This window comes from Mugil cephalus, chromosome 10, assembly GCF_022458985.1.
Source record: "Mugil cephalus isolate CIBA_MC_2020 chromosome 10, CIBA_Mcephalus_1.1, whole genome shotgun sequence".
Lineage (NCBI taxonomy): Eukaryota > Metazoa > Chordata > Actinopteri > Mugiliformes > Mugilidae > Mugil > Mugil cephalus.
Genome location: NC_061779.1, coordinates 24,656,359 through 24,680,762, shown reverse-complemented (window position 1 = coordinate 24,680,762; position 24,404 = coordinate 24,656,359). Strand labels below are relative to the sequence as shown.

At 40.3% G+C, this 24,404-nt stretch overlaps 2 protein-coding genes across 2 annotated transcripts; both read left to right on the top strand.

The window, feature by feature from the left end:
- The first annotated feature begins 30 nt into the window (after positions 1 to 30).
- Positions 31 to 7,873, top strand: LOC125014658 (cytosolic 5'-nucleotidase 1A). Its single transcript, XM_047595909.1, has 6 exons — positions 31 to 212; positions 1,832 to 1,945; positions 3,553 to 3,688; positions 3,763 to 3,885; positions 5,465 to 5,595; positions 5,671 to 7,873. Exons 1-6 carry the CDS (start codon positions 177 to 179, stop codon positions 5,902 to 5,904), a joined length of 774 nt encoding a protein of 257 aa, XP_047451865.1. The 5' UTR covers positions 31 to 176; the 3' UTR covers positions 5,905 to 7,873.
- A 1,476-nt stretch (positions 7,874 to 9,349) lies between these two features.
- LOC125015014 (D(4) dopamine receptor-like) lies at positions 9,350 to 22,707 on the top strand. The gene is made up of 4 exons (XM_047596636.1): positions 9,350 to 10,166; positions 14,970 to 15,082; positions 18,730 to 19,319; positions 21,927 to 22,707. The coding sequence occupies exons 1-4, from the start codon at positions 9,909 to 9,911 to the stop codon at positions 22,130 to 22,132; spliced, it is 1,167 nt and encodes a 388-aa protein (XP_047452592.1). The 5' UTR covers positions 9,350 to 9,908; the 3' UTR covers positions 22,133 to 22,707.
- Positions 22,708 to 24,404: the final 1,697 nt, after the last annotated feature.

The following is a 24,404-nucleotide window of genomic DNA, read 5'->3' as shown; positions in this document are numbered from 1 at the left end:
CTCACGCTACGTTCTTAAAGTGAACGTCAGAGTAGCTACGGAAAGCGGAACCAAAACAGACAGTGCTGTGTTTCTGGTTTGTTTGTGGAGGCACTTAGTGAATTAGTTTGAGTGTTTGTATCAGTGACGGTGAACAGGTCTATAGAGCAGCCTGTTACAACCGGCAGAGGTGCAGCATGGTCTCCACGGTCCAGAATACCGACGTGCAGCAGGTAAGGCGCGCATGAAACATTTCAATACAGCCTATCTAAAATAGGCGTACACCATCTCCGGTACTGGCTCTTATCCAAGAAGAGTGAGGCATGTAATGACACGCCTATAAAAACATCCACACCCAACTTTGACATACATCACAAATTCTTTTGAATCCTCTGTTCTACACACACACATATATATATATATATATATATATATATATATATATATAATATATATATATATATATATATATATATATATATATATATATCAAATACACATATTTGTTACTCCAAACAAGCCATATATTAAATAGATTTAAACCCTTTAAATCAAGAGTCACAGTCTACAGTCTATGCTTTAAACCATAGGTCTTCAATAGGGGGTCCACGACCCCTAGGGGGTCCACGGAGGTACTCCAGGTTCGTCACAAAATCTTGGTTGATTAGATATTTTTATGTATTTTATAGGTTTTACCCCACAAATTTAAATTTCTTTAAATACACATTGACACGAATCAACATATTTTAGTAAAGAGATAAAAGGAGGTGTTTTGTCAACACACCCGTTCAACAATACAGCAGCTGCCTCAGCAGCCACGTTTCACACAGAGCGCCACGCTAGACCTGTCAAACCTCCTGTAAACAGTAGGACCCGCCCCTATCGCTGCTCAGCCAATGACAAGGCCGCATATTACACGCTGTCTGTTAGGTTCAGAGAGCCTATTCAGTTCCCAGGTAAAATCCCAGAGGCATGCTGCAATATTAGCAGAAGAGAAGCTAACAGTGCAGCTTGCTCAGTCTAATACTGACGCCAAAATGGATCACTTGTCACTTGAACAAAAACTGAACCTGTGTATTATTTGAATAGCTTTATATTGAATGCAGAATCATAATAATAATGTATATTTATAATTTGCACTAGGCTGAGTTAAATATACAACACATATAGTAGGTAGGGGGTCCCTACTTAATCTCTCCATCAATCTCTCCAAATACATTGAAGACACCTGCTTTAAACTTTCAAACTTCCCGTCAGGGTGAGGCTTAATACAGTTAAGATTGTGTTCAAGTGGCTCCAGTTTATGCCAAATCGATGGCACTGGAGCTCACCGATTTAAAACACAACATAAGTCATTGATTAACTGTGAAATACTTCATTCATCAGTGAGCTCCGGTAATGCTCAAGTTGAAAGGTTTTTTTTTTTTTTTTTTCGTAGTAGGGATTCAGTTATTCAGGAATTCAGAAGGTTACAAGCAGTGTAGAGACATAATTCAGGAATCCAGCAAAGTAATTCCACATCCACTGTAGGTGCATGGTGTTTTCACATATACAAAAAAACAAAAAACCCAAAAAACAAATAACGTCATCTATCTTTATCTGTAGACACCAGGTTTGAGTATTATTTACTCTTTTACTGTACTTGAGTGTACTAAACTGAAATGCTTGAGTATTTATATTACAATTACTACAATTTAGAGGCAAATGGTGTACTTTTCTGCCACTGAATTAATCTGAGAAAAAAACTGTGTGAATAATCTTGCTCAAGGCTCTCTCAAGAGCAGACTCCACAGGCCTTCCTGCAATAACATTGAGCTCAGATAAAGCTGTAGGTTCTGTGTCTCCTCTGCAGAAAGATGCTGAGCATGCAGTGGTGGTGGCTGTAACGTTTCATGCAGTCTTTGACTCGGGAGCCAGGACCGACGATGGCGTGTACGAAGTAGGCGTCGCCTTTCCACTGCTGCAGGTGAGATAGCAGCATCATCAACAGTTTAATTGTTAAAACTATTTATTGTGTTAAATGTGAGTAGGTGAATATATTATCAGTCAAAAGGTCTAACACACCTTCTCAATCAATGTTTTTTCTTCTAAAAATTTGGTATAGAGTTCCACAGTGAATAATGCTATTCATCTGCTGTTCTAATCCATATAAAGACAAGAACCACTCAACTAAGGGAAATAACAGTCCAAAATGACTTTTAGACATGAAGATCAGTCAGAAAATTAATTGGTATCAACAACCATCCAATGCTGTGGTAAGACTGGCTCTCACAAGGAAAGGGAGGCCAAGAGTTTCCTCTGCTGCAAATTATAAGTTCATGAGAGTTACTAACCTCAGAAACAAATAAAATACCAAATTAGTAACATCTAAGATTAGAGCCCACATGAATTTTTCACACTGTGTAGGTGGTGTGGACATATCTAAACATGCATGAGTCAGGCCTTTGGGGTTCAAATTGCCGTGAAGAAGCCACTACTGCGGAAGACCAACAAGAATTTTGGTTGCACCTGCCATATCTTTGTGAGATACAGAAACGTTAGGTAGATGGTTTCTTCATGTGTAGTTCCCACTGTGATTGTTAGCTCCAAAATCTGCTGAAATACATCAGTGTGCCACATACTTGAGCTTCACTGTGTGACGTGTACCTTTATTACTATAAATACTAACACTGCACTTTATTTGGACCCTCACATACACCATCCTGCTGCCCCAAATAATCACTAGAGCATCAAATGTGGATTAGTTTGCACCTGAAAACGCTTCTTAACAAATGACCTGTTTGAGTACCTGAACCTAAGTCTAAGCTTTGCACGCCTAAATCTGAGCATTTTTTTTCCAGAGCAGGTTTTCTTTAGAGACCTCTGTGCTGTTGAGAAACATCCACATAGCATGACTCTGCCACCACCATGTACCACTATAAGGAGAGAATAATTATTATTAATATCTGATACAAACTCCTAACAGTCTGTCGGGTGCTTCTTTCTAGATGTTTTACCATGTAGGCCTGATTACCAGAGCATTTCATTCTAGCAGGTTTTCCCATCTTTCCAGAGGATGTCTGAAGTTCTGGTAGAGAGATTGTTAGTTTCTTGTTTGCTGCTCCGTGACCAAACACCTTCTCGACATTTTACATGAAGCTGGTGGAGTCCAGTTAAGTTCTCAAGGATCATCAAAGCAAGCAGGATGCCTCTGACAAAAGTTAGGCGAAAGCAAATGCTCCAAATAGTTACCATTTACTAGATTTTAAATTAATTTGCAATCATAAACGGAAAAAAAACATGGCCAAAATTATGGCTTGCTGGATGTAGATTAATGGAAAAAAATGCCAATTTATTCGATTAAAAATTAAATCAGCAACACAGAAAAGGATGCAAAAGGTAAAGCAACTGCATATATTTGTGAATGTTTTTATTTATTCCTTTAGCTGGAACTGATGTGATAGGTCGATATAATAGAAAAGTAATAAAATACTGTCTAATAGAATATATGGACAGACATAGACATTAAAACATAGAAAATGTCAGTAAAAATTTAGATCTTAAGTGAATTTCTGTCTCTGTTGTTTGCTGCAGGCGCTGCAGAAAGTGAACGAGCGCCTGCTGGAGAAAAATCCCGCCGAGTCTCTGCTGTTTGACGTGGTTCTGATCACCACCGACAGCCAGCAACAGCAGCAGAGCTCCCACATCACCAGCAGCACCAGACATTACGGTAATGTATCTTTAATCGTCAGGAGTCAGATTGCAGTGGCTTCCTGTTGTCATGTCATCGCTGCTCTGTTGCAGGTCTTGAAGTCAGCAGATTCTGTTTTTCCAGTGAGGAGGACTTTACTGAGAGTCTACTGAAAAATAAAGTGCAGCTCTTCCTGTCAACAGACAGCAACGAGGCGTTGCAGGTGTCAAAGAAAGGTCAGGAACTTTAATTCCTCTGTCATTCATTACAGTCATGTGACTGATGCCACTGACAATTCAGAAAAGTCAGGGGGAAAAAATGGACCCAAATGTCTCTGAACTGTGCTGGCACTGCCATGGTGAGCTTGGTACTTTTATGCAGTTACTGTGGTTCTGCCCAGTGGTCGACCAATTTTCAATGTTATATTGGATGTTCACATTCCTCATTGTCCTGTTGTACGTTTACGGGGAAGTAGAGTGGAAAATATCCTTGCAAAAATTATTCAACAGATCATTGCTCTAGCTTTTCTGTGAAGAGGACGATGCTTGTGAACTGTAAGATAGGCAAGCCAGATTGATATAAGTAACATAATTGGCTGAAGGACTTTTTAGACCTACTGTCAATGGGAAAGGCAACCTCAGTCCTAAAAGAACTGGACTGTCATTAGAGAGCACTTGATTACGTTTTTTAAGTCGGACCTGGACAGTTTTAAGGAGTAACATTGGAGGAGTTGCATGATGCTAGAGTGGCATGACAATGATTGCAGACTGTTAATTGAGAGATGCCCTGCCTCCCAGCGAGAAGGTTCAGGTTGAGCCCAGCTCTGTCCTTTCTGTTCTCCCTGTGTCTGTGTGGGTTTTCTCCAGGTACTCTGGCTTCCTCCCACCTCCAAAGACATGCTTGTTGGGTTAACTACCTTGTTGGGTTAAATTTACCCCCAGCTCCAGCAGGGTCGCAGGGGTATATATATGTGTATGTGTGTACATATATATATATATGTATATATATATATACACACTACTTTGAGCTAAAAACTAAAGTTTTTAGGAAGCGTCTTTCAAGTCACCCAAGGACACCTTACAGAAAAGAAAAAACATCAATGGACACATAAAACAGCATTCAAACATCCAAATACAAGTTACATACAATAAGCAACATTCAAACATTAACAAACAGAAAATGAACATTTTAATAAAACAGTATGAATAAAACTTTGGAAATGAAGAAGGGAGAAGTAGGGTGGTGGAGTGAGTAAGCGATTCTAAACAGGTGAGTTTTGAGTCTGGTTTTGAAAACAGGGAGAGAGTCAATATTACGGATGTCGGAGGATAAAGAGTTCCAGAGCTTGGGAGCAGAGTGGCTGAAAGGATTTTGAATTGAATCCTTTGTGACCGGTAGCCAGTGAAGTTGTTGTAGGATGGTGATAATTCGTGCAGCACAGTTTTGAACCAGTTGGAGCTTATGGAGGGACGGGAGACCGGGAAGGAGAGAGTTGCACTAATCCAGACTTGAGGTGACGGTATTAATTGTGTGCTATCTCTGTTTTCTAAATGCATTAAGGACAATTGATGATTCTGTGTGATGCTTGTACAATGTTTCACAACGTTTGTTAGTTTCATTAGTAGCTGATGAGATTTTTTTCAGTCTGGACTGAAGAAATGTCACAACTCCATTCTCAACTGTTTGACCTTCATCACATCTATTTCTGATAGCCTGAAAATGTCAGACTTTGCATTTCTAAGATACTCAGTCTGATGATATTTCTAAGTGACTGTAATGTCAGGAGGTGAATGTTCCTCCTTATAATTGGTGCAGGTATTCTCGCGGCGCTGCTAGGAGAGTACACAGCCTCCTGTCCATCAGAACAGCTCAGAGTTCTGTTCTGTGGGGACGCCGTCATCTGGCCTGATGCTGAGCCAGCGCCAGAGAGCAGACAGGCTGCTCAGGTACAAACAGCAACATCCTTGTAGTACTGTATGCCATCTTTACTTTTTTGTGATACTGAGGTGCTTTTTACACAGAGCTTCTCAGCTCAGCTGGGAGAGATGCGACAGAGGTTCGGCATGTTCGACAGTCCTCTCAACATCGCCCTACTCACGTCACATGGTGGCAGGGAAAGCTGCGGCAGCGCCCTGTTGACGCTGCGCTCCCTCGGCGTCAGTGCGGATGAAGCATACTGCCTGGCAGGGGCCCCCCGTAGTCCCATGCTGACCCTGCTCAGACCTCATTTCCTAGTCAGCTGCCTAGATGACTGACGACATCCTGACCGCGACTGTCTTTGGAACAAGCTGCAAAAGCCTCAGACTAAGCACAAAGTTAACTTCAGTTAACTGGTTAATCTTATTCAGCCTTAAAGAACCAGTGAGGGATCCAAAGTGAAATCCTCCTAACAAAAGTGTTACATTAAAGTGGCAACAGTTTCATTTGATGTATTCATAATGGTTTAAATGCTATTTTGTGATGCTTGGCTAGGATGATTGAGGTGGAAGTTATTTTTCAAGGGTGTATATACAGTATTTGGCTATGCAAGGACAGCAGTATATAAAGTAGTATATTAAATTTAGTTTATTGCACAGGTGTCATACATATGGCCCTGGTGGGCCAAGTCGGTCAAATCGGCCCACCAGAGGGTGTAATCTGGTCCGCAAAGTGACAAAATTACATAGAAGACAAGGCATTTTTTCATTGAAAATAACTTCTACCCCTAATTTTAGTCGGAGAACTGGACAGAACACACCACTGAGACCCAGGACTGCAGAGAAGACAGCAATGTACCTAAAATGGACTTGGTTTACTGTATATGCTGCTGACATCCTGTGATTCAAATGAAAAAATAAATATTACAATACAAATAATTAATTGGATACAGTATGTTAAATATGTCATGTTTTCATTGAAATATCTTGCTTTTGTATTTTAATTTCTAACCCAGTCAAGTACAACATTACTTTTACAAAGCTGTTATTCAGGATTTTGTCACATAGTTGAGTATCATTCAGTCCGGAACAACACCATAACCCACTCAGACCTCAACAATAAACAAAGTGTTGAGAGCCACAGTGTTTACATTAACTGAAAAGGGATACATTAGCATAACCACATAAAATTATAAATGTACTGCTTCTTTGCTAGCTATGGTATTTAACCAAGTACATTTTAATGGTCTCGGACATTTTCTTATTTAGCAGGATTATATGACATTATCTGGCATTTGCAGATAAATGCCTGGTGATTCTAAATTGGGAACTGTTGTCTGTCTGCCCTGTTGCCCTATATATGTATATATATATATATATATATATATATATATATAAATTTAAAACCCATCCATCCTTTGAGTGGCACAAATGATACTTGCTTTTTTTTTCTTGCTGTAATGTATGAAGGTGGCTAGCAGGTGGCAGCAGAGAGATTCATTCAGTAAAACCTGCATTGTAGGGACTGGAAGAGAATAAAAGTGAAGGACATGAAATTGTTGATGATAAACAACAAAAACATCAAACTGGTGCTAGTACATAATTCAATTTCCTGTTTCCTGTGAACTACAGAGTGTGAGCAGCACTATAATAACTGCAGTTCCAGTAGATGTTGATGTTTCCACCTGGAATTAAAAAAAAAAAAAACTCCTCTTTTAACTGATTTCTAAAAACGCCATTTGATATTTTTTGTCATAAACTCCTACACAACAAACAACATTCAGTATAAAAACTTCCCTCAGTTGATCCATCTCATATTGTACAGAGAGGAATCAGATGGTGCTCAGTCAAGCCATCAGTAATGGAGTGCCACAGGGCTCTTTCCTTGGTCCGTCACTATTTACTGTACATAAATAACTTCATTCACCTCAGTTGTCCAACACCTTTTTCTTTAAAAATTATAGGCTCAGTCTTATTTTGGCTTGTAGGATTAGTAAAGGTAGTGAATCACATTCACTTGATTCTTTCTCGTTATCTTCCGATTTTAACTGCAGGAATGAGAAAAATAATGGGTTTAGTTACTTACGCATCCAACACTTCATACCAAAAACTAAAGGCTCTCTGTCTTTTTAAAACTATAGAAAAAATATTCTGCAGTCATTTGTGATTTATTCTTCTGGGCACTTTGGATTGTGGAGATGTTCTTTGATATTATACACAATTGGATGGACTTCATGCACAGGAATTAACATTTATCTCATGATATGAATCTAAAGTAAAATAAATAAAGTGTATATGTACTGTTAAATCTTCCAGACTACCTCATATCTTTACTCAGATTGAATTTGTTAGTGACTAAACACAAGTTAACCTTAGATGTCCTTTATTTATCCCCACTAACCCTGTCAAAACTGTTGTTTTTGCACCTTTTAAATGGAATGAACTGCAGTCGGTCCTCAAGCTACAGCTTTTCAAAACCCTTGGAGAGTTTAAATCATCATCATTCATCATGATGTTTTTCCATGACTTACTGTTTGTGGCTTTTCATCTTAGCTACTGTATGCTGCATCTGTATTCCCATTGTGTAATAGTCTGATTATGTCTTGTGTTCTCTGGAAGAGAAATACATGCATTTGTTAGTACCACAGCCTCATGCAATCAGATGAAATCAGATCAGGGAAATGAAACAAACGTGGGCAAAGCTGATGTTTTTGTCATCTCATCAAATTAAAATGAGTCCTGTGAAATCAAGCAGCCCAATGCTGATGTGCGTCTCTGACAGTCCTGTATCACCTGAATGGTTGCGCATAGAAAACACTGTTTTCATTACTCTGAGCGTGGTTTCTGATAATTGCTGCCTGCATTGTGCCTGCATCCTGAACACAACACATATTTATATTAGAAAATGCGGACAGTTGCATATCTGTTTCTAGCACAGCTTCAGAGAGCAGCAAGAGCCTTCTGTTCACAACTTCAATTCAGTCTAATGAATACTACACTAAACAAACTCAGATTCAATTTAAAAGGATGTGTTCATTTTATTTCTCTAAACAGTTCCTAACAAGTACATCAAGAAAAAGTATATATTTTTTTTGTTGTTCTTCCTTGTTTTTACTTCTTTCCCACTCTTGAGGTATGAGATGCCACTCATCATGCTGATGATTCTGATTCATTGCACTACTGCTACTTGGTTGGCTGACTGGCTAATTGCAGGTCAAAGCAGGCTTATATGTCCTTCCTGATAATGTGCTTGGTGATTGTTTATGTTGAGGCTACTTTCAGTTAATGCTCCTATTATCTTTGGAATCAATTTGACTCCATTCAATACTTAACATCTCTAAATTACATCTTTTTTTTTCCTCTTCATATGACTTTTCCTAATTTAATGGGGGCACTGACAGCACACTGGCCCTCACATAATATACAGAATGTTATTAGTCTTGATAATGCCAAATGTTATAGATAACAAGAATATGTACTTAGAGCTTGTATGAAGCTACTTAAACATGTATCTTTCTAATTTAAGTCTAAACAGTGAGATTTTAGTCCATACTGAGCAAAATAATGTCTAGTGAAAAATGCCTTAAAGCAATGACTCTAATTATCATACATTTATTAGTGGTAATAGTAATTGTTGGTCTTCAGCTCTTACGTATTATTCATGCTGAAGTCAATAACCGGTAGACTTGTGGATATTTTTTTCAGTGTGCTGCCCCACGCACACGCGCGGGCACTGATGACAGACAGACAGATGAACGAACTGCGTATCGTGCTGGAGCTCAAGGGCTGAAGGACACCGTAAAGCGCAGCTCCTAAGCGGCTTTAATTGGCTAATTTGGCCCGGTGGCCTTTTTGCAGGCTGCAGGTAAACTTCTACAGGAGCTGTGAACTAGCCCCAGATATTTATCGCTGTCCGGGTGGTCCTCATAGTGTTTAACAGAGAAAATGCGGGGTTTCTTATGAACATCTAATGATTTGAAGATTTTATTTGGAGCGTCTTTGGTCAAACTTAGACTGTTTTTATTGAGACTTTTTCTCCATAGACAATGATCTTTGCCCAAGGACGCGACTTTATCTCATATTTTAGATTTAGTTATATATTAACTTTGTAAATACCTGAATATTCTGACTCTTCTATTTTACGCGGAGGATTCTTGCGTAAAGTGCGCACCGGAGCGCGCTGGAGCTCCTCGGTAAAACCTGCTAGTCTGTGGTCGGTTCTCTGTGACATCAAATGAGACGACAAAGCGGGAGCCAGAGTCTGGCCAAGCCTTCATGAGAGTCCGCTGGCCGCGCTGCTGTGCCTCGGACCGGTACGGACCGACGGTGGAGCCGCGGCGGAGATGGCTGCCAACCTGAGCGCGGCGGCGGCGGCGGCGGCTGGGGAAGCGGTGGCGGAGGGCGCGACGGGGTACAACCTGCTGGCACTGCTGTTCGGGGTGCTACTTATTGTGGTGATCATCTGCGGGAATATGCTGGTCTGTCTGAGCGTCTTCACCGAGAAGGCGCTGAAAACCACCACCAACTACTTCATCGTCAGTCTCGCGGTGGCGGATCTGATGCTCGCGGTGCTCGTTCTGCCGCTCTTCGTCTACTCAGAGGTGAGTTCCCCCCCAGGAACACTTGCTTTGGATAGAGATGGAATGTTGTGCATGGTGCTGGTGTATGGAAAGGCCCAGAAGTAAAGTGTTATTGGGAGTCTTTAGTCCAGATGCCGGGTCACTACAAGAGCAACTTTTTCCTTTCTTATTTAAATCCTTGTTGGAGGCAGAACTCCTTAAAATGTGCGCATACTGACTGACTGATTAAAAACATTTATTTAATATAGACACCGCTGCAAAAAAAAAAAAAAAAAAAATGCTTTCATTTAGCTAGATTAACCCTTTATGTGGCCCTACTTGGAACAACATTTGGTAACTTCACAACATTTAAAGTTGCATCCCTGTGCCTCTCAGTGAGGTTTAGAAGCATGTGGTTTTCATTCAGCCAGTCAGAGAACAAACATCAGGTGAAATCAGGGTCAGATGTGGTGTGCTAGGTCCACCTATGCATGTGAGCAACAAATTTATTAGGCACCATGAAGAAGTTGTGTAATGCGATAATGTTGACAAGTGCCTGAAGCATCACTTCTGTTTTAATAGTCTAAATACATGTTTACATTTGTTTACCACTTAAGGGCCAGGAGCCATTTATGATGACTCGTTAACCTTGATTTTCTACAAGAAAATTAAAATCTTCTGAAAAATTTCACGAAAGTAAAACAGTCTTCTGATGTGTTATGATAACAGTCTAGTGCTGAAATTTAGAATTTCCCAGTATATCAATGGGTGCCCCATGAAGGGATAAGGTGGTAAGATTCAATTTGTCAAATCATTTGAATAAGAAGAACGCTGCTTTTGTTTGAAAGGACCTTAAGAAATAGAAAGAAATAATTAGATTCTTAATGTATTTTCCATTAAAGTACACAGGTGGTCTAAATATATTACAAATGCATTAATGCTCATTTTAATTAAAGATTATTATCATGGCTATTAAGATTAGAGACCACATTAAGAACTACTTTAAACAGCCTAATTATCACATTGAGTGTGCATCACTCTCTGCTTTATTGTCCCATCAATTAGCCGGAGCTAGTTATTAATGAGGCAATCTTACATTAGACTGAGGTTATCATTGTTCTTTGCTCACCAGATCTGCAGCAACACCAGCCCCTTCCATTAATTAATGGACGAGTATTAGAATGGAATACATTAACATGTAGTCAATGCTTCATCTGCTCGCTTTAAAGGGGTTTAAGGGTTAAGAGTAACAGAGGTTTGCACCTCACAACAGCTTATAAACCATTAAGACTCTTAATACATCAGAGTTGGTTTTTAAAATCCAGACACCTGTGTTGACCTGGCCTCCAAATTCACTAGATCCCAAACTGATAAAGTATCTGTGGGATGATCCAGGGGGGGACCCTCCCCTCAACCTATAGGACCCAAACACCTACACTTACAGCATCTTGTTGCCAGACACCACAAGACACACTCAGAAGGTTCATGTCCATGAATTAATGGTGAATTAGAGATCTGGCCAAATAGATAAGTCAAACATGCTACACAATAGGTTTAATAAACACCAATTTATTTATTACATATCATAATGTTATGCAATTCTTAGTAAGTGTTCATAAAAGTAAAGGACTTGTCTGCTGCAGAGAAACAATGGAACATGTTGACACTCCAAAGTGATTTGCAGCTCATCCGGTGATCAAGGTCTAGTGAGCGTTTGTTCTCACATTTCAGGTTTGGTTTTCCTTTTCTCACCAATGAATATTAAAAGTATGAAATCAAATAGAAAAAACGCTGAGCATTTTCATTTCTCCAGCAGAAGAAAATGTTTTATCTGTTTGCATTTAAGAAAACTCCTATTAACTAAAGAGCCGGGCTGCATAGTGGTCTACTGGTTAACACTGACACCTCACAGCAAGAAAGGGCGAACCCCCCTTTCCAACTGAGCCATCTGGGTGCTCCGACTTCCTCCACAGTTCTACGACATGGTTGTTAGGTTAATTGTTGATTCTAAATTGACCAAAGGCGTACATGTGAGCAGGACTGTTTTCTTGTCTCTTTGTGTTCGGCATGTGACAGATTGGCGACCTGACTGGTGATCCCTAAAAGATGTACCCGGCCTCTTGCCCAGTGTCTGGGATGGGCTCCAGATACATTACAGATAATGAATGGATGAATTAAAGAGCCAACTCAACACACAGTACTGCAAAAGATTCCTCATCAGAACATGATAAAGTTGTTTCAAAAACACCCAAACTCTACTCTTCAGGAAAACCTTCAGTTATAGCAAACACACCACTCCTCAAATCCACGTCTCCCTCCATGTCCAGTTGTTTGTGGTTGTCCCGACAGTATGCCACACTGAATGTCTGAAAATATGTCAGAAAGAGAGAATATTGTGGCAGCAGGTGTAGAGTGTAATAAATGGAGGAAAAAGCTGAAAGTTCAGAGTGGTGTTTCTATGCGACACAAGGCAGGTTCGTGGCAGGATGTTTGGAGGGGCCGGGCTGGGCTGGGCCGGGCTGGGTTTGACCTGGTAAAGAAGCTGGAGGTGGAGGGGCCTGTATTTAATAAACGCTGCAAAAGTTCCTACATAAAGCTTATTCAGTGACATGTTATTCAGCATAAACATATAGTGGCATTAAAATAATTAAACCATTTTTTATTGTCATGAAAAAAATCTGTTTTACTAAAATCACACAGAAAAGGAAGCTGTTAACTGGAAAATGGTTGTTTGAGAGGAACACATAGCTCTACACCAGATGCTGTGAGGGTCTTAAGAAAAAACAGGATGAATTATTTTTTTTTATCTATGCTTATTTAATTTTTTAATTTATAGATTTGATTATATGTTAAAGTGATTATTTAACTTGTTTCTATTTCTATTTAACTGTTTATTTGTGAGTAACAACATTTACACTATTAATTACAATATTTTTTAGTTTATTTATTATTTTAATTTATTTAATATTATTTATAGATATCATTTATTATATTTATTTTATTTTATTTTGTCTTTCTTTTTCTTAATTTTACATAGAGTATTATTTATATATATTAATTCATACCATTCCTATGTGTTTCTATCGTATATTTCGTAGTTTTATAATTCCTTTTTTAATATAAATAGTTGCTTTACATCTTCTAGGTTTTTATTTGTTCACTGAGGTCTGCTTCACTTTCTTATGGGACCTCAGTGTTTCTAAACTCCTGCCTGGATCCTGCAGGGGAGCAACATGTTAACAGTGGAGTGCACTGGCCCTTTAAATGTAGGCTTTAAACTCCAGCTGACCTTCAGGAGAAGCCTTGCCCTCTTATACAGTAGCCCCACCCCTTCCGTGACGTCACCCATCAGCTTCAGATTGACCTAATGTCACAGCAGCAAATGACACTCAAACTTCCCTTTGTGTTCACTTTTCATCCATGAAATCCAACTTGACTTAACTCACTGTTTGTCCTCGTACATTCTCAGAGTCTTTGTGTATGAGAGCCCAGAGAACAACAGCATAGACAGTATGTACATTCCTCCTGAGGTTGGCTTTCATCCCAGTCCAGAGGTCAGCTGAAGTGCCCCACAATATTACAAAATAAAAACATTGAAAACAATGAGTCTGTGTTGTAGCTGAGACATTCTTCATTTGTCTATTTATACATTCATCAGATTGTCCTGCCTTCTTTTCCCTCTCAGAGAAGTTTGCTTTTATTCTGATTGCCTTTATAAGTAGTATACATGTATGCGTGCTGATCAGAAACTGTTATACCTGGGATTCACGTGGACGTGACTTAGACATGCACCACCCACCTAGACCAGACCAGATATCCCATAGCAATGACACTCCTTATGACACTCCATCTGTGAGATGATCAACAGAGGCCTCAACCCATAGGACCCAAAGACCCCACTAACAACACGGGACACCCTCAGAAGACCCATGTCCATTCTCTGATGAGTCACAACTGTTTTGGAGACACTGGGGAGACCTGCACAGTATTAGGAAGGTGGTTGTAATGTTAGGCCTAATCAGTGGAAATAACACACATGCATATATACTTATATATAAGTAGTATATGTTGCTATTTGTGAACATTAAAGTTCTTTCAAAGTGCTGTTCGAGTAAAGTTACATTCTGCCACTGATACAGAGTGTGAATACAAGTTTGAGTACTCTGACTTTTTGCATTCCATTTCCCCTTTCACACCTTATTAAATATTAAAAATGACGTTATAGAGAGCGAGTTAAGGGAATTTTAGATGGAACAGTTTCAGTAACAAACCATTTCTCCCTAAATCTCTTAATGAAATTAAGCCCTAAATTATTTTTTGCAATGATATACAGCATTTTTGTGTCTATGTGTATCAGATTAATTAATTCACTAATTTAATAAGTAGATTGCATCCTGTGAAATGTATTTTTTTCGTATTTGTTGCTATATATTGTGCATGACTTTTTACTTTTTCATTGTTTAAGAGGATCGTATACTTTATCTATTAAATGATTTATAAGGACATTACAAGGAAATAATAAGATGAAGGACAAGAAGAAGACTGGCAAAAAAAACAAGTGGTTGCAGACATCTTAACTTAAAAAAACACTTGTCATCCCTCACAATGTGTAGAAAGACACAATTCGTAAAATACAGAAATAAATTTGTGTAAAAACTTTAACACTTTCTTCTTTCATTAATCATCACAAGAGCCCTTTGGATTTCAGGATATAGTTGTAGTCAAAAGACTGCATGCAGTGACACATCAAGTTAATTTTCCTGATGATGCCACAACTGTATTTTTGCCAATGTCGATTAAGTACAGTATGAGTACGAGTAAATGTACTGTGTTTCTGTGTTTCAGTTCCATGATGGTGTGTGGACCCTCAGCACCACCCTCTGTGATGGCTTGATGACCATGGACGTGATGCTGTGCACTGCCTCCATCTTCAACCTCTGCGCCATCAGCATCGACAGGTCAGTGTTCTCCTGAACACTGAACAGTGTGAGGCCACACTGCAAGAACACAACAAGTACTTGAAAACGTTCCTGTAGTTTTTTTCTCTCCTTTTTTTTTCTTGTTCGCATCTATAGGAATACAAATTCAACAATTTTTCACTGAAGACAGATACATTTTATCAAACAAAACCACGCTACCCTGCTAGCAATTCTGTGAAGTTGCGCCGCCGTGCTGACATGCTGTCAACGTAGACTGGAAATAAAAATGGATGCACCAAGGTTTCACTTTAGGGGCAGTCTGAGGCTCATGCAGTTGCAGCTTATGATCAGTGTTTTCGTGTAGAGCCGTGATAGTAGAAAAGTCAAGTGATCATCAAAAGTCAGTGGGATTTATGTAAATAGATACCTGGATCAGATTTTATGAAACAAGGTATTTCACAAAATGTGTAGAAATGTTAACCTCAGGGTCTGACTAGACAATCACCAATGCCATTACAATTCATCTTCATACTCTGACTCACTGTAATCTGAAGATTCAGTAACAGCTCTGCAGTAAAAAACTAAAATAAATAAAAAATGGCCTTGACCTCCTGTGAGAATGTCAGACAAGATGCTGTGCAGTTGATTAAAAGTAAGAGGTCAAAGATAAGCCATAACTCAGAGATTCGGTGTCACAACTAGAGTTTAAATCGGCCTCACGTCAGGGTCGTTGAGGAACACGCCGCTGATCAATCAAACCAGAACCCCCGATGTCTGTCAGGATGCACAAAGGACACAGTTCTGTCTCCATCTGGAGGACGTGGACTCAAACAGTTATACCACAAGTCACACTGATGTGGAAATATGATGACGACCTTTTGTCTGATTCCTGTAAAAGCTCCAAAAGAAGAAAAATCTGAGCAGCAGGAACAATTCAACAGTCCAGAAATGAAGGATGTGCCTGGGTTGATGAACCATCAGCTTTGTTCTGTGCTCGTTAGTTTGACTCAATGAGATTATCTGAACTCTTGGCTGATGTTGAAGGATGAAACTCTGAGCTGAAAACCCAGACTGCTCTTCAAATCTGATGTCCTGACTCCAGAAAATGGGATTACATTACAGACCGATAGGGAGCAGTGAGGCTAATATTGACTAATGGCGATGACCCAAAGGATTTTGAAGCAGCATTTAGAGGTTTAACTGTATGACAGAGTCTAAATAATTCAAGAGACTGAACAAGAAACCAGTCCTGGGAATCTGCAGGAGTCCACCCACTGCTGATATCCACAAGATGAGGAAGTAAATCTTCTGGTCTCTCAGGCCACTTGCTGTCATTGCTGCATGAAACACTGGCTTTAAACCAGGGGCTCAAGGGCTGAGATGAACCTTAAGCCAGAGCTTTGAATGAAGTGATTTCCTGCTAGAAAGTGAAAGGAGTAAGAAGATCGATATACCACTCCATTACAAATGAAGCTACAGCTAGCAGCTGGTTAGTCTCGGGAAAGGGTTGTGTTTTGAATTATACCGGAGTGTACGAAGGGTGTAGGTAGACTGGAGGATGGACATGTTGCTGGAGAGGAGTTTAGCGTGATGACTGGTGGTGTGTCCAATCAGGGTCGTGTACAGTAGAGACCACTGCCTGGATTTAATGTAGAGTGGATCATGGGGCATGTGTTACAGACCTGAGGATGCAGTGTAACTGTCTTGAATAGATTGTGTCATTGCACTGAAAAAAAATGGTGAGATGCAGGATTTGACCAAGACAAAGTCCACCCTTGGTCATGAAACCTTGACATGATTAGAATATTTTTCTATGTCAGTTGGTTTTGAGTGAGAAAACAGAACAGTCATCATTCAAGATATTTGTAGTGAAGAACATTCAATCAGGTATAGAAGCAGTTTTAAACCAAAGAGAAATAGCAAGTGTGAACTGAGTCTGGTTAACAGTGACTTCATTATTGGGCACGTTTCAACTGATACAGAGGGAAAAAAATATGTGAGGTTGGATAGTCCTACAACCAGTCAGTTACAGTTACAACCAACACAACTGCTCCTCTGTCTCTTGTGCTTCATCTTGTAGATATTCTCTGGAAACGGGTATTCCTACAGGATTACTAATAACTGCATAATGAGACAGTTTTTTTGGTACAGTATAAAGCTTTATCAGAGGCAATATAATATTTAGTAATACAGATTAAGTTTTAATAATACAGAAGCATGGCTAGCCGTGGACTTGAAGGGATCTTGAAGTCACACACTCAGCGGCAGTAGGAAAAGCAGTTATAATTACACTATTAACTGCTGCGCTGCAGTAATTGCTGGATTCTAGTGTCATTAATGTTGTTAGTTCCAGCTTTGATTTGATCCTGCTCAGATTTTCCAAGGGAAATTTCAGCTCTGTAAAAAAATAGGTCTGTGTATGTGATTCATTTGGGAATCACATCTGAAGAAACGTTAAGAGTGCTCTGATTCTGCCACTGGATGCCAGGGTGCAGATTTATTATAACAGAAAAAAAGTAAAAATATAACGCTGAGCTCAGTCTACAGGCTCAGGCTAACAATATGTTATGAAATAATTATTTTATCATTATTATTTTATAACGTGAATTATCCTACATTCCTTCTCTTTTTAAAAGTATTATGTACTACTCCTTCTTTATTACGAAGCACCTGAAGCACCTTTTATTAAATAATATTTATAATAATAATATTATATACTTATTATTATTATTATTATTATACTTATGCTATTAAACTTATTAAGTATAACTGAAGTGAAATAAATGATTAATGTACAGCGCATGTTCATAATATAGCGATTTTAACAAATTTCAACATTACAGATTTTGTTACTATGACGAACAGGAATTTACATGTTGGGTGGAATCTGTGGTGAATCACTGCCACTCTGAGTTCACAGTGTCAGTGCAAGAGACACCTCACGAAGTTCTCATGAAAAATGCATGTTCCCTAGAGGGATGAAGCATTTGGGTTTCAGACACTTCCTGAATTTATGTTTTACGAGCCAACATAGTCTTTATTACCCTTGAGAGGAGATTTATGAAAAGTGTACAGTAGACGCAGCAGAAGATAGAAATTGCTCTGTTATGAATGGGTACCATAGTAATGATAATCAAAAGAAAATAATATTTATGATTATCAGTGTTTTACCTAACATGCCTGACTTTAATTGTGATCTTGGTCCCCAGAGGATGAACCCTTTCGGCACAATGACCTTTGCCCACCACCTACACCTTCAGGAAAAAAATAGTTCTCTGACTGGTTGAGCTCTAACTGTAGAGAGACACATTGAGTTGACACGCACATAGTGCGCAGTTCATACCAAAGTTACTGAACATAGACAGTCCATAGTAGCAGAATTCAGCATACAGAGAGAAGGGGCCCCAAGGGGGATTGTGGAATATTTTAGATAGATAGATTTATTGTCAAGGTTTAAGGGGGGTTATTGTTGTCACTGCAATATATGCAAAAAGGTAGACATGTGGTGCCCCACTTTCTTTCTCTTATTTCACGGGAACCCTATAGAGTTGCTTGGTTTGTCTATCCTGACTGCACATCCCTGTAAGGGTCCAAAATAATTTTAAGAAGAAAAATCCAAAGTGAAACATTATATCATGAATAAAATTTCTAGGAATAACCTGTGAGATCTCTCTGTCCTGTTGCAGGTTCATCGCCGTGTTGATCCCTCTCAACTACAACAGGAAACACGTGGACCTGCGGCAGACGGTGCTGCTTTCAGCCACATGGATCCTGGCATTGGCCGTGGCCTCGCCCGTCATTTTTGGAATCAACAATGTGCCGGGGCGTGACCCCAGTGAGTGTAAACTGGAGAACAACGACTATGTTGTTTACTCGTCCGTGTGCTCCTTCTTCATTCCCTGTCCCATCATGCTGCTGTTGTACTGCGGCATGTTCCGTGGCCTGCGACGCTGGGAGGAGGCGCGCAAGGCCAAGCTGAAGAACAGCATCCAGGCCTGCCGCAAGCTGCAGGAAGCCGCTGCCTCCCTGCCTCCACTGGCCTCCCTGCCACCGCCGTTGCCACCCATCATAGAGCGGGAAGCGACGGACTCTCCAGATGAGCCGTCCACCGTCCGATCCCCCGACCAACCCTTTCAATCATCGGACTACAAGAACTGCCCAGTGCCAACAGTGAGCTTTGCTGAGATCAAGTTCAATCCTGAGCCTCGCAGACGGAAGAGAGCCAAAATCAACAGCCGGGAGAGGAAGGCTATGAAGGTGCTTCCTGTGGTTGTGGGTCAGTATATTTCCAATAAAGAGCAGTTTTGCAAATGGAAAGTTATTATATCCTAAACACGTTTGTCTATTTAGTAGAAATGGCTAAAGAACATACTCCTCATGCTGCTACAATTGCCTCCGTGGACGTGGATTATGAAAAATAAGTACAGTCCTTAGTTTGAAGTAGAGACTGAAACACAGGCAATGTGAAGGGACTAAGGTGTACAGTACTTCATATTATAAGGACAGATATTTGGAAAATCTGTGATGCAGCCCCTTAATGCTGTTATTAACAGCCCCAATGAACAAAGCTGGATTAGAAACAGGCCCAGGTTTTAACTGAGTCCAAATTGGTGTTGTAACAGTTACTTAAACGTAACACTGATGAATGCCACAGTCTCATCGGTCCCACAATACATGTGTGAGTCCCACTGAAGAGTCATGGCTTCTGGCATAACTTAACCTGCGCACTTTCAAGGCGGACAAAAAAAGTAAACAGTGTTTAAAGGCCAAACCAAAGTTGTTCTGAGAAGAACTTGTTCTGGTTGCATTCAAATGGAATGAAACAAAATAATAACCTAGAGATTGACAGAATGCCAAGCTATAGAAAGTGTTTTTAAAGTACTTCAGAGGGAGTATACATAAAAAGCAAGTCTGACAAGTTGAAGGCTAGTGAGTGTGTTTTGAACGTCAGTCAATAGATCCTAAAGTCTAATATAACAAGCCACCAATGAAAAGACTTTAGGAGAGGTGAGAGGTGTGTTCGCCTTCTGGTCTTGGTCAGTCCACATCCTTCTGCATTCTGGAAACTTTAGCTTTCTAAGGTGGACAGTAGTCAAGCCTGCTGCTAATAAACACATGTATAGGTCTCTTATCTGATGGCGATAAAAAGCATTTTAGCAACAGTACTTATATGTCATTGAAAATTCAAAAGTGCGTGACGTTGACATCCAAACTGTGCTTGAGAAGGATGAAAAGGATGACCAAAGAAGTGTCAGTCAGCAGCACAGAAGCTCCCACAGTGCCGGATGACTGTAGGTGCCTGAACACCTTCACTGGCACCTCTGATGCCTCCTCTGAGGCACTAATGCATCAGTTAGAAATGGTCCACCTATTAATAACCGCAAGCCTTGCTCCTAATGCGTACAAGTGCTTCCCTTTGGCACACAGAGGCTAATCTGAACCTTAATCTGAAATCCAATTATCATGTAAGACTTGGTCAGACATGCGTCTAAGTATCAAGCTCACTGAATGTTTCATGAGCTCAGCTAAGAGTTCAGAGGGGCAGCCTGGGGGTAGGGCGTACAGAATTAAATGTATCAGGAAGACTCTGACAGCTCCTCTATACATGCAGCTGTCATATACCTACTGTTAACTGTGGAAAAAAGGTGATTACTGTGAGGTCGGCACTGTGATTTATAGGTAGGTGGATGGATAAGAAGAATGGTCACAATGTTGGTATGTTAAGCATCAAATAGTTACAGTATGTAGGAGGGTAGCCCTATACATATAGGTAAGTAGTTGAGTGAGAAGTATAGGCAGCTGCATAGGTGGGCTGTTTCTCAAACTCTTCATCTCATCAGACCCAATGGCAGGGGTTTGTTTGTTCTGTAATCCTGAATACGTTTACATCAGTACAAAGCCTTCACCCCTCAAAACCACATATAAAGGTGTGCCTTAACATCTTAACCGTCTCCCTCTCTGTTCGTCTCAGTTCTCATCCACCATCCTCCCCCGTCCATCTCTTTTCTTTTCTTTCCATCTTTCTAAACAGGAACCAAAGCTTCCTGCGACGTGCTCCCACTCTCACTCCCTGGGCTCCTTCGCCATTATCCATCCACACATTCTGCCCCCTTCATCCACCCTCTCGACCCTTCTCGCCCCTCCATCTGTTTCTTGCATTAATTAAGGGGTTGTCTTTGCCAGTGAACTTTCTGTTACCAGACCTTTGTATACGAGGTTCAAGTGTTTCACAGACCTCGATGACTGAGAATCTTCAAATTTCAGCCCTCTCTGTTCTTTCTATATTGATGCAAACCTGGAAACATTCAAATGGACGTGCTGAAGGACTGTAGATACCTAGCATCTAGACTCAGTGTAGGCTGGTAAGAGGTAGGTTTGCAGGGTGACAGGAAGGAAGAATAAACTGTAGGTTGCTGAGGTTTTCCTTCAATTGTTCATCTTCAAGGGAATGTCACGGTGGATTTGTTTGATGGATCTAGGCTAGCTGCTCCTTTCTGTTTATGGCCTGTAATTTAGGCTAAACGCGTGTTGTCCAAATCACGCACTTTGTATCACGTACTGCAGTCAAATTTGAATACTATAGACAGACAGAATTACTGTTTTTCTTACCTCAGAGATACAACAAATCTGAATACCATCATATACTATACTATATCTTGTCTGTACACTTCAGCCACAGAGTGTACTGTGGGTCAAGACCACTCTAGTAGTGGTCTTGGTTCCTGGAAGCTTCCTGGCTTGCATACTGTAAAATGTGACTGGATGTAGTGCTGACATTTTTGGCATACTTTATCGGCTGGTTTACCAAATAATATATTAGTATGACTATCAGAGCTCAGTCTTGGATTTTCTAATCTCTGATACTGTTCTTCTCCTCCTAAAGGTGCCTTCCTCTTTTGCTGGACTCCCTTCTTTGTCCTCCACACAATGCGAGCTCGCTGTCAGGACTGCCACGTTCCTCCTGCCCTGATGAGCATAGTTACGTGGCTGGGCTACGTCAACAGCGCTCTCAACCCCGTCATCTACACCGTCTTCAACACCGAGTTCAGGAACTTCTTCAAAAAGTTCCTGCACCGCTGCTGCCACTAGAGCACCCCGGAGACGCCGCTGCTGCTTGGACGATTTTTAAACGCACAAATGCTGCAAGGCACGCCTGATTGTCGACTGGCCATCTTTAGTCCGTGTACAACGCCATGGTTTCCTTCCTCTGTGAGGTTTTTTATTTTTCTACATTTAACGACAGCAAAGTTTGTTTGAGCTTCATGTTTCCTGGTAAAGACGCTTCAGTCTGAGGAACAAACAGTCCAGAGAACCTGCAACACCTCCACACCACACAGTTTTATATGTTGAAGTTCATCTTTTCAGAATAAAAGTTTTGATTAAAAATGCTGATTGCAATGTGTGTGTTTGTGGAGTGATAAAAACAGTAACTGTTCAGCACTGTGTGAACTTGTTTGGTGAGTTGAAGTCCCACACTACAGCTTTGACGATTTGTTGGCCTGTAGCTTACAAATTTCATTGAATTGGCTAAAACATGTAATTACACACCTGTAATTACTAGTGTAAAATGAACGGACTGGAATCCATTCATTAAGAAAGTCATTAAACAGCAGATTAAACACATTTAACCAGGGCTGGTGACCTCAATTTCTTTCGGTGTTCAGGGTTCAGAATAAGCTTCCTCATTTTTTCATTGTTGTACAATTGCCACTGGAGCTGTCTGCTCATTTATGAGGTTCCTTTATCCTTCCCGGCTTTTGTAATGTTCCGCCACTGTCTTGTCATTTAGCCTGTTTGACGTCAGAAATGCAGCACCGAACCATTTCCATTACATGCTTTGCTTTCTTCTGTCTTACTTGGCCGTTTCCATCTGCTGCCGCCATTAAGGAAGTGTATTTGCCAGGCAAAGCATGTGCCATTAGATAACATTGCTGTTGTGGTTGAACACTTTCAATTGCAATATATGCTTTTTGTACAGAAAGAAAGACTTGAAATTCACCAAATTACTTATCTGCAACAACATCCAAAGGTAATGTCACTGTGTACTCATACACCCTGGAGTAGGACTATACTTCTATGGAACATTACTGCATGAAATTCTTAGGTTGCTATGTAAAATATGTCAGTCCAGACTGATGAGTGTCTGTGCAATGGATAACTTGTTCTTTTTTTAATGTAATGTAAAAGTTCCCTTTTACAGTTCTTACAGTTGTCTCTAAGTGTAGGAAATGTCTAGTCCCTGTGGAGGGACAGAGACACCCAAGCTCTACTGGGAATGGGACACAGCAAAATCAAATGTCAAAAAGTCTGGGATGGTTCCTTTAGAGGACATGACATCTGTTCTCACCTTACGGACAAACATTCAGCCTCATATTGGCATTCTAACACACAAGGAATGAAGTGTGTACATTCTTTTTGTAAATTATTCAAATCATTTCTCATTTGACTGACTGTAGTTTCCAGTTTAATTGTTCTTTGGAGACATCTCAGTGAGCTGCTGTTTTCAGGTCTCTCCACAGATCTCCATCTTGGAGGTGTTAGTCTAGGAGGTGACCACTAAGAACAGGAACTCATCTTCAGGTTTCTGCATCCTGTCAATACACTCTCTAGCAGATTTTCTTCAAGATTCTCTCTGCATTAGGCTGCAGTCATCCTGCCCTTGATTCGGACCAGTCTCCCTCTACCTGCTCCTCAGGAGCAGCCCCATAGTCTGATGCTGCCACCACCATAATTAAATGTATGGATGCTAATAGCAGGTTAGTGATGAGCCAGGTCTCCTCCACATAGTGCTTGTGCTTGGAGTTCACCTTGATCCACCTTCCCGGCCTGGGTGAGAGATGCTTAGATGGTCGTCTGATCTTTTCAGAAGACTGGAGCTCCTACTTGTGTCTGTGTTGACAAAGGTATGATAGTGGAGGTTTGGTCTTTAATCTCACATGTAGTGTGAATCGGACCCAAACAAAGCAGGCATGTGGCTTTCAAAACTACATCCAGTCCATTGGCTTATCATAGAATGTATTTGACCTCAACTACATACTGATGTTAATGGCAGATTTTGGTTTTATATATGATCCGGTTTTTACTTGTTTCTTCAGTTTTGTTATGGGTTATTCAGTGTAGATCACAGACTCTATAAATATGGACAACACGTCTCCACTTCCTTGCAAAACTGATAGTATTTTTCCCAGGATATGGGTGGTGCCATCTTGCAGTTTTGCAGACAGTCTTGGAGTTTGCACAGAACTGTCTGAGAATGGAGCCACACAGAGGCACGACAACGATGACCCACTCACACTTCCTCCAGACTCACTTGTGTTTTCGCTTAATTAATACTATGTTCTGCTCTAGCGCAACCAGTTAC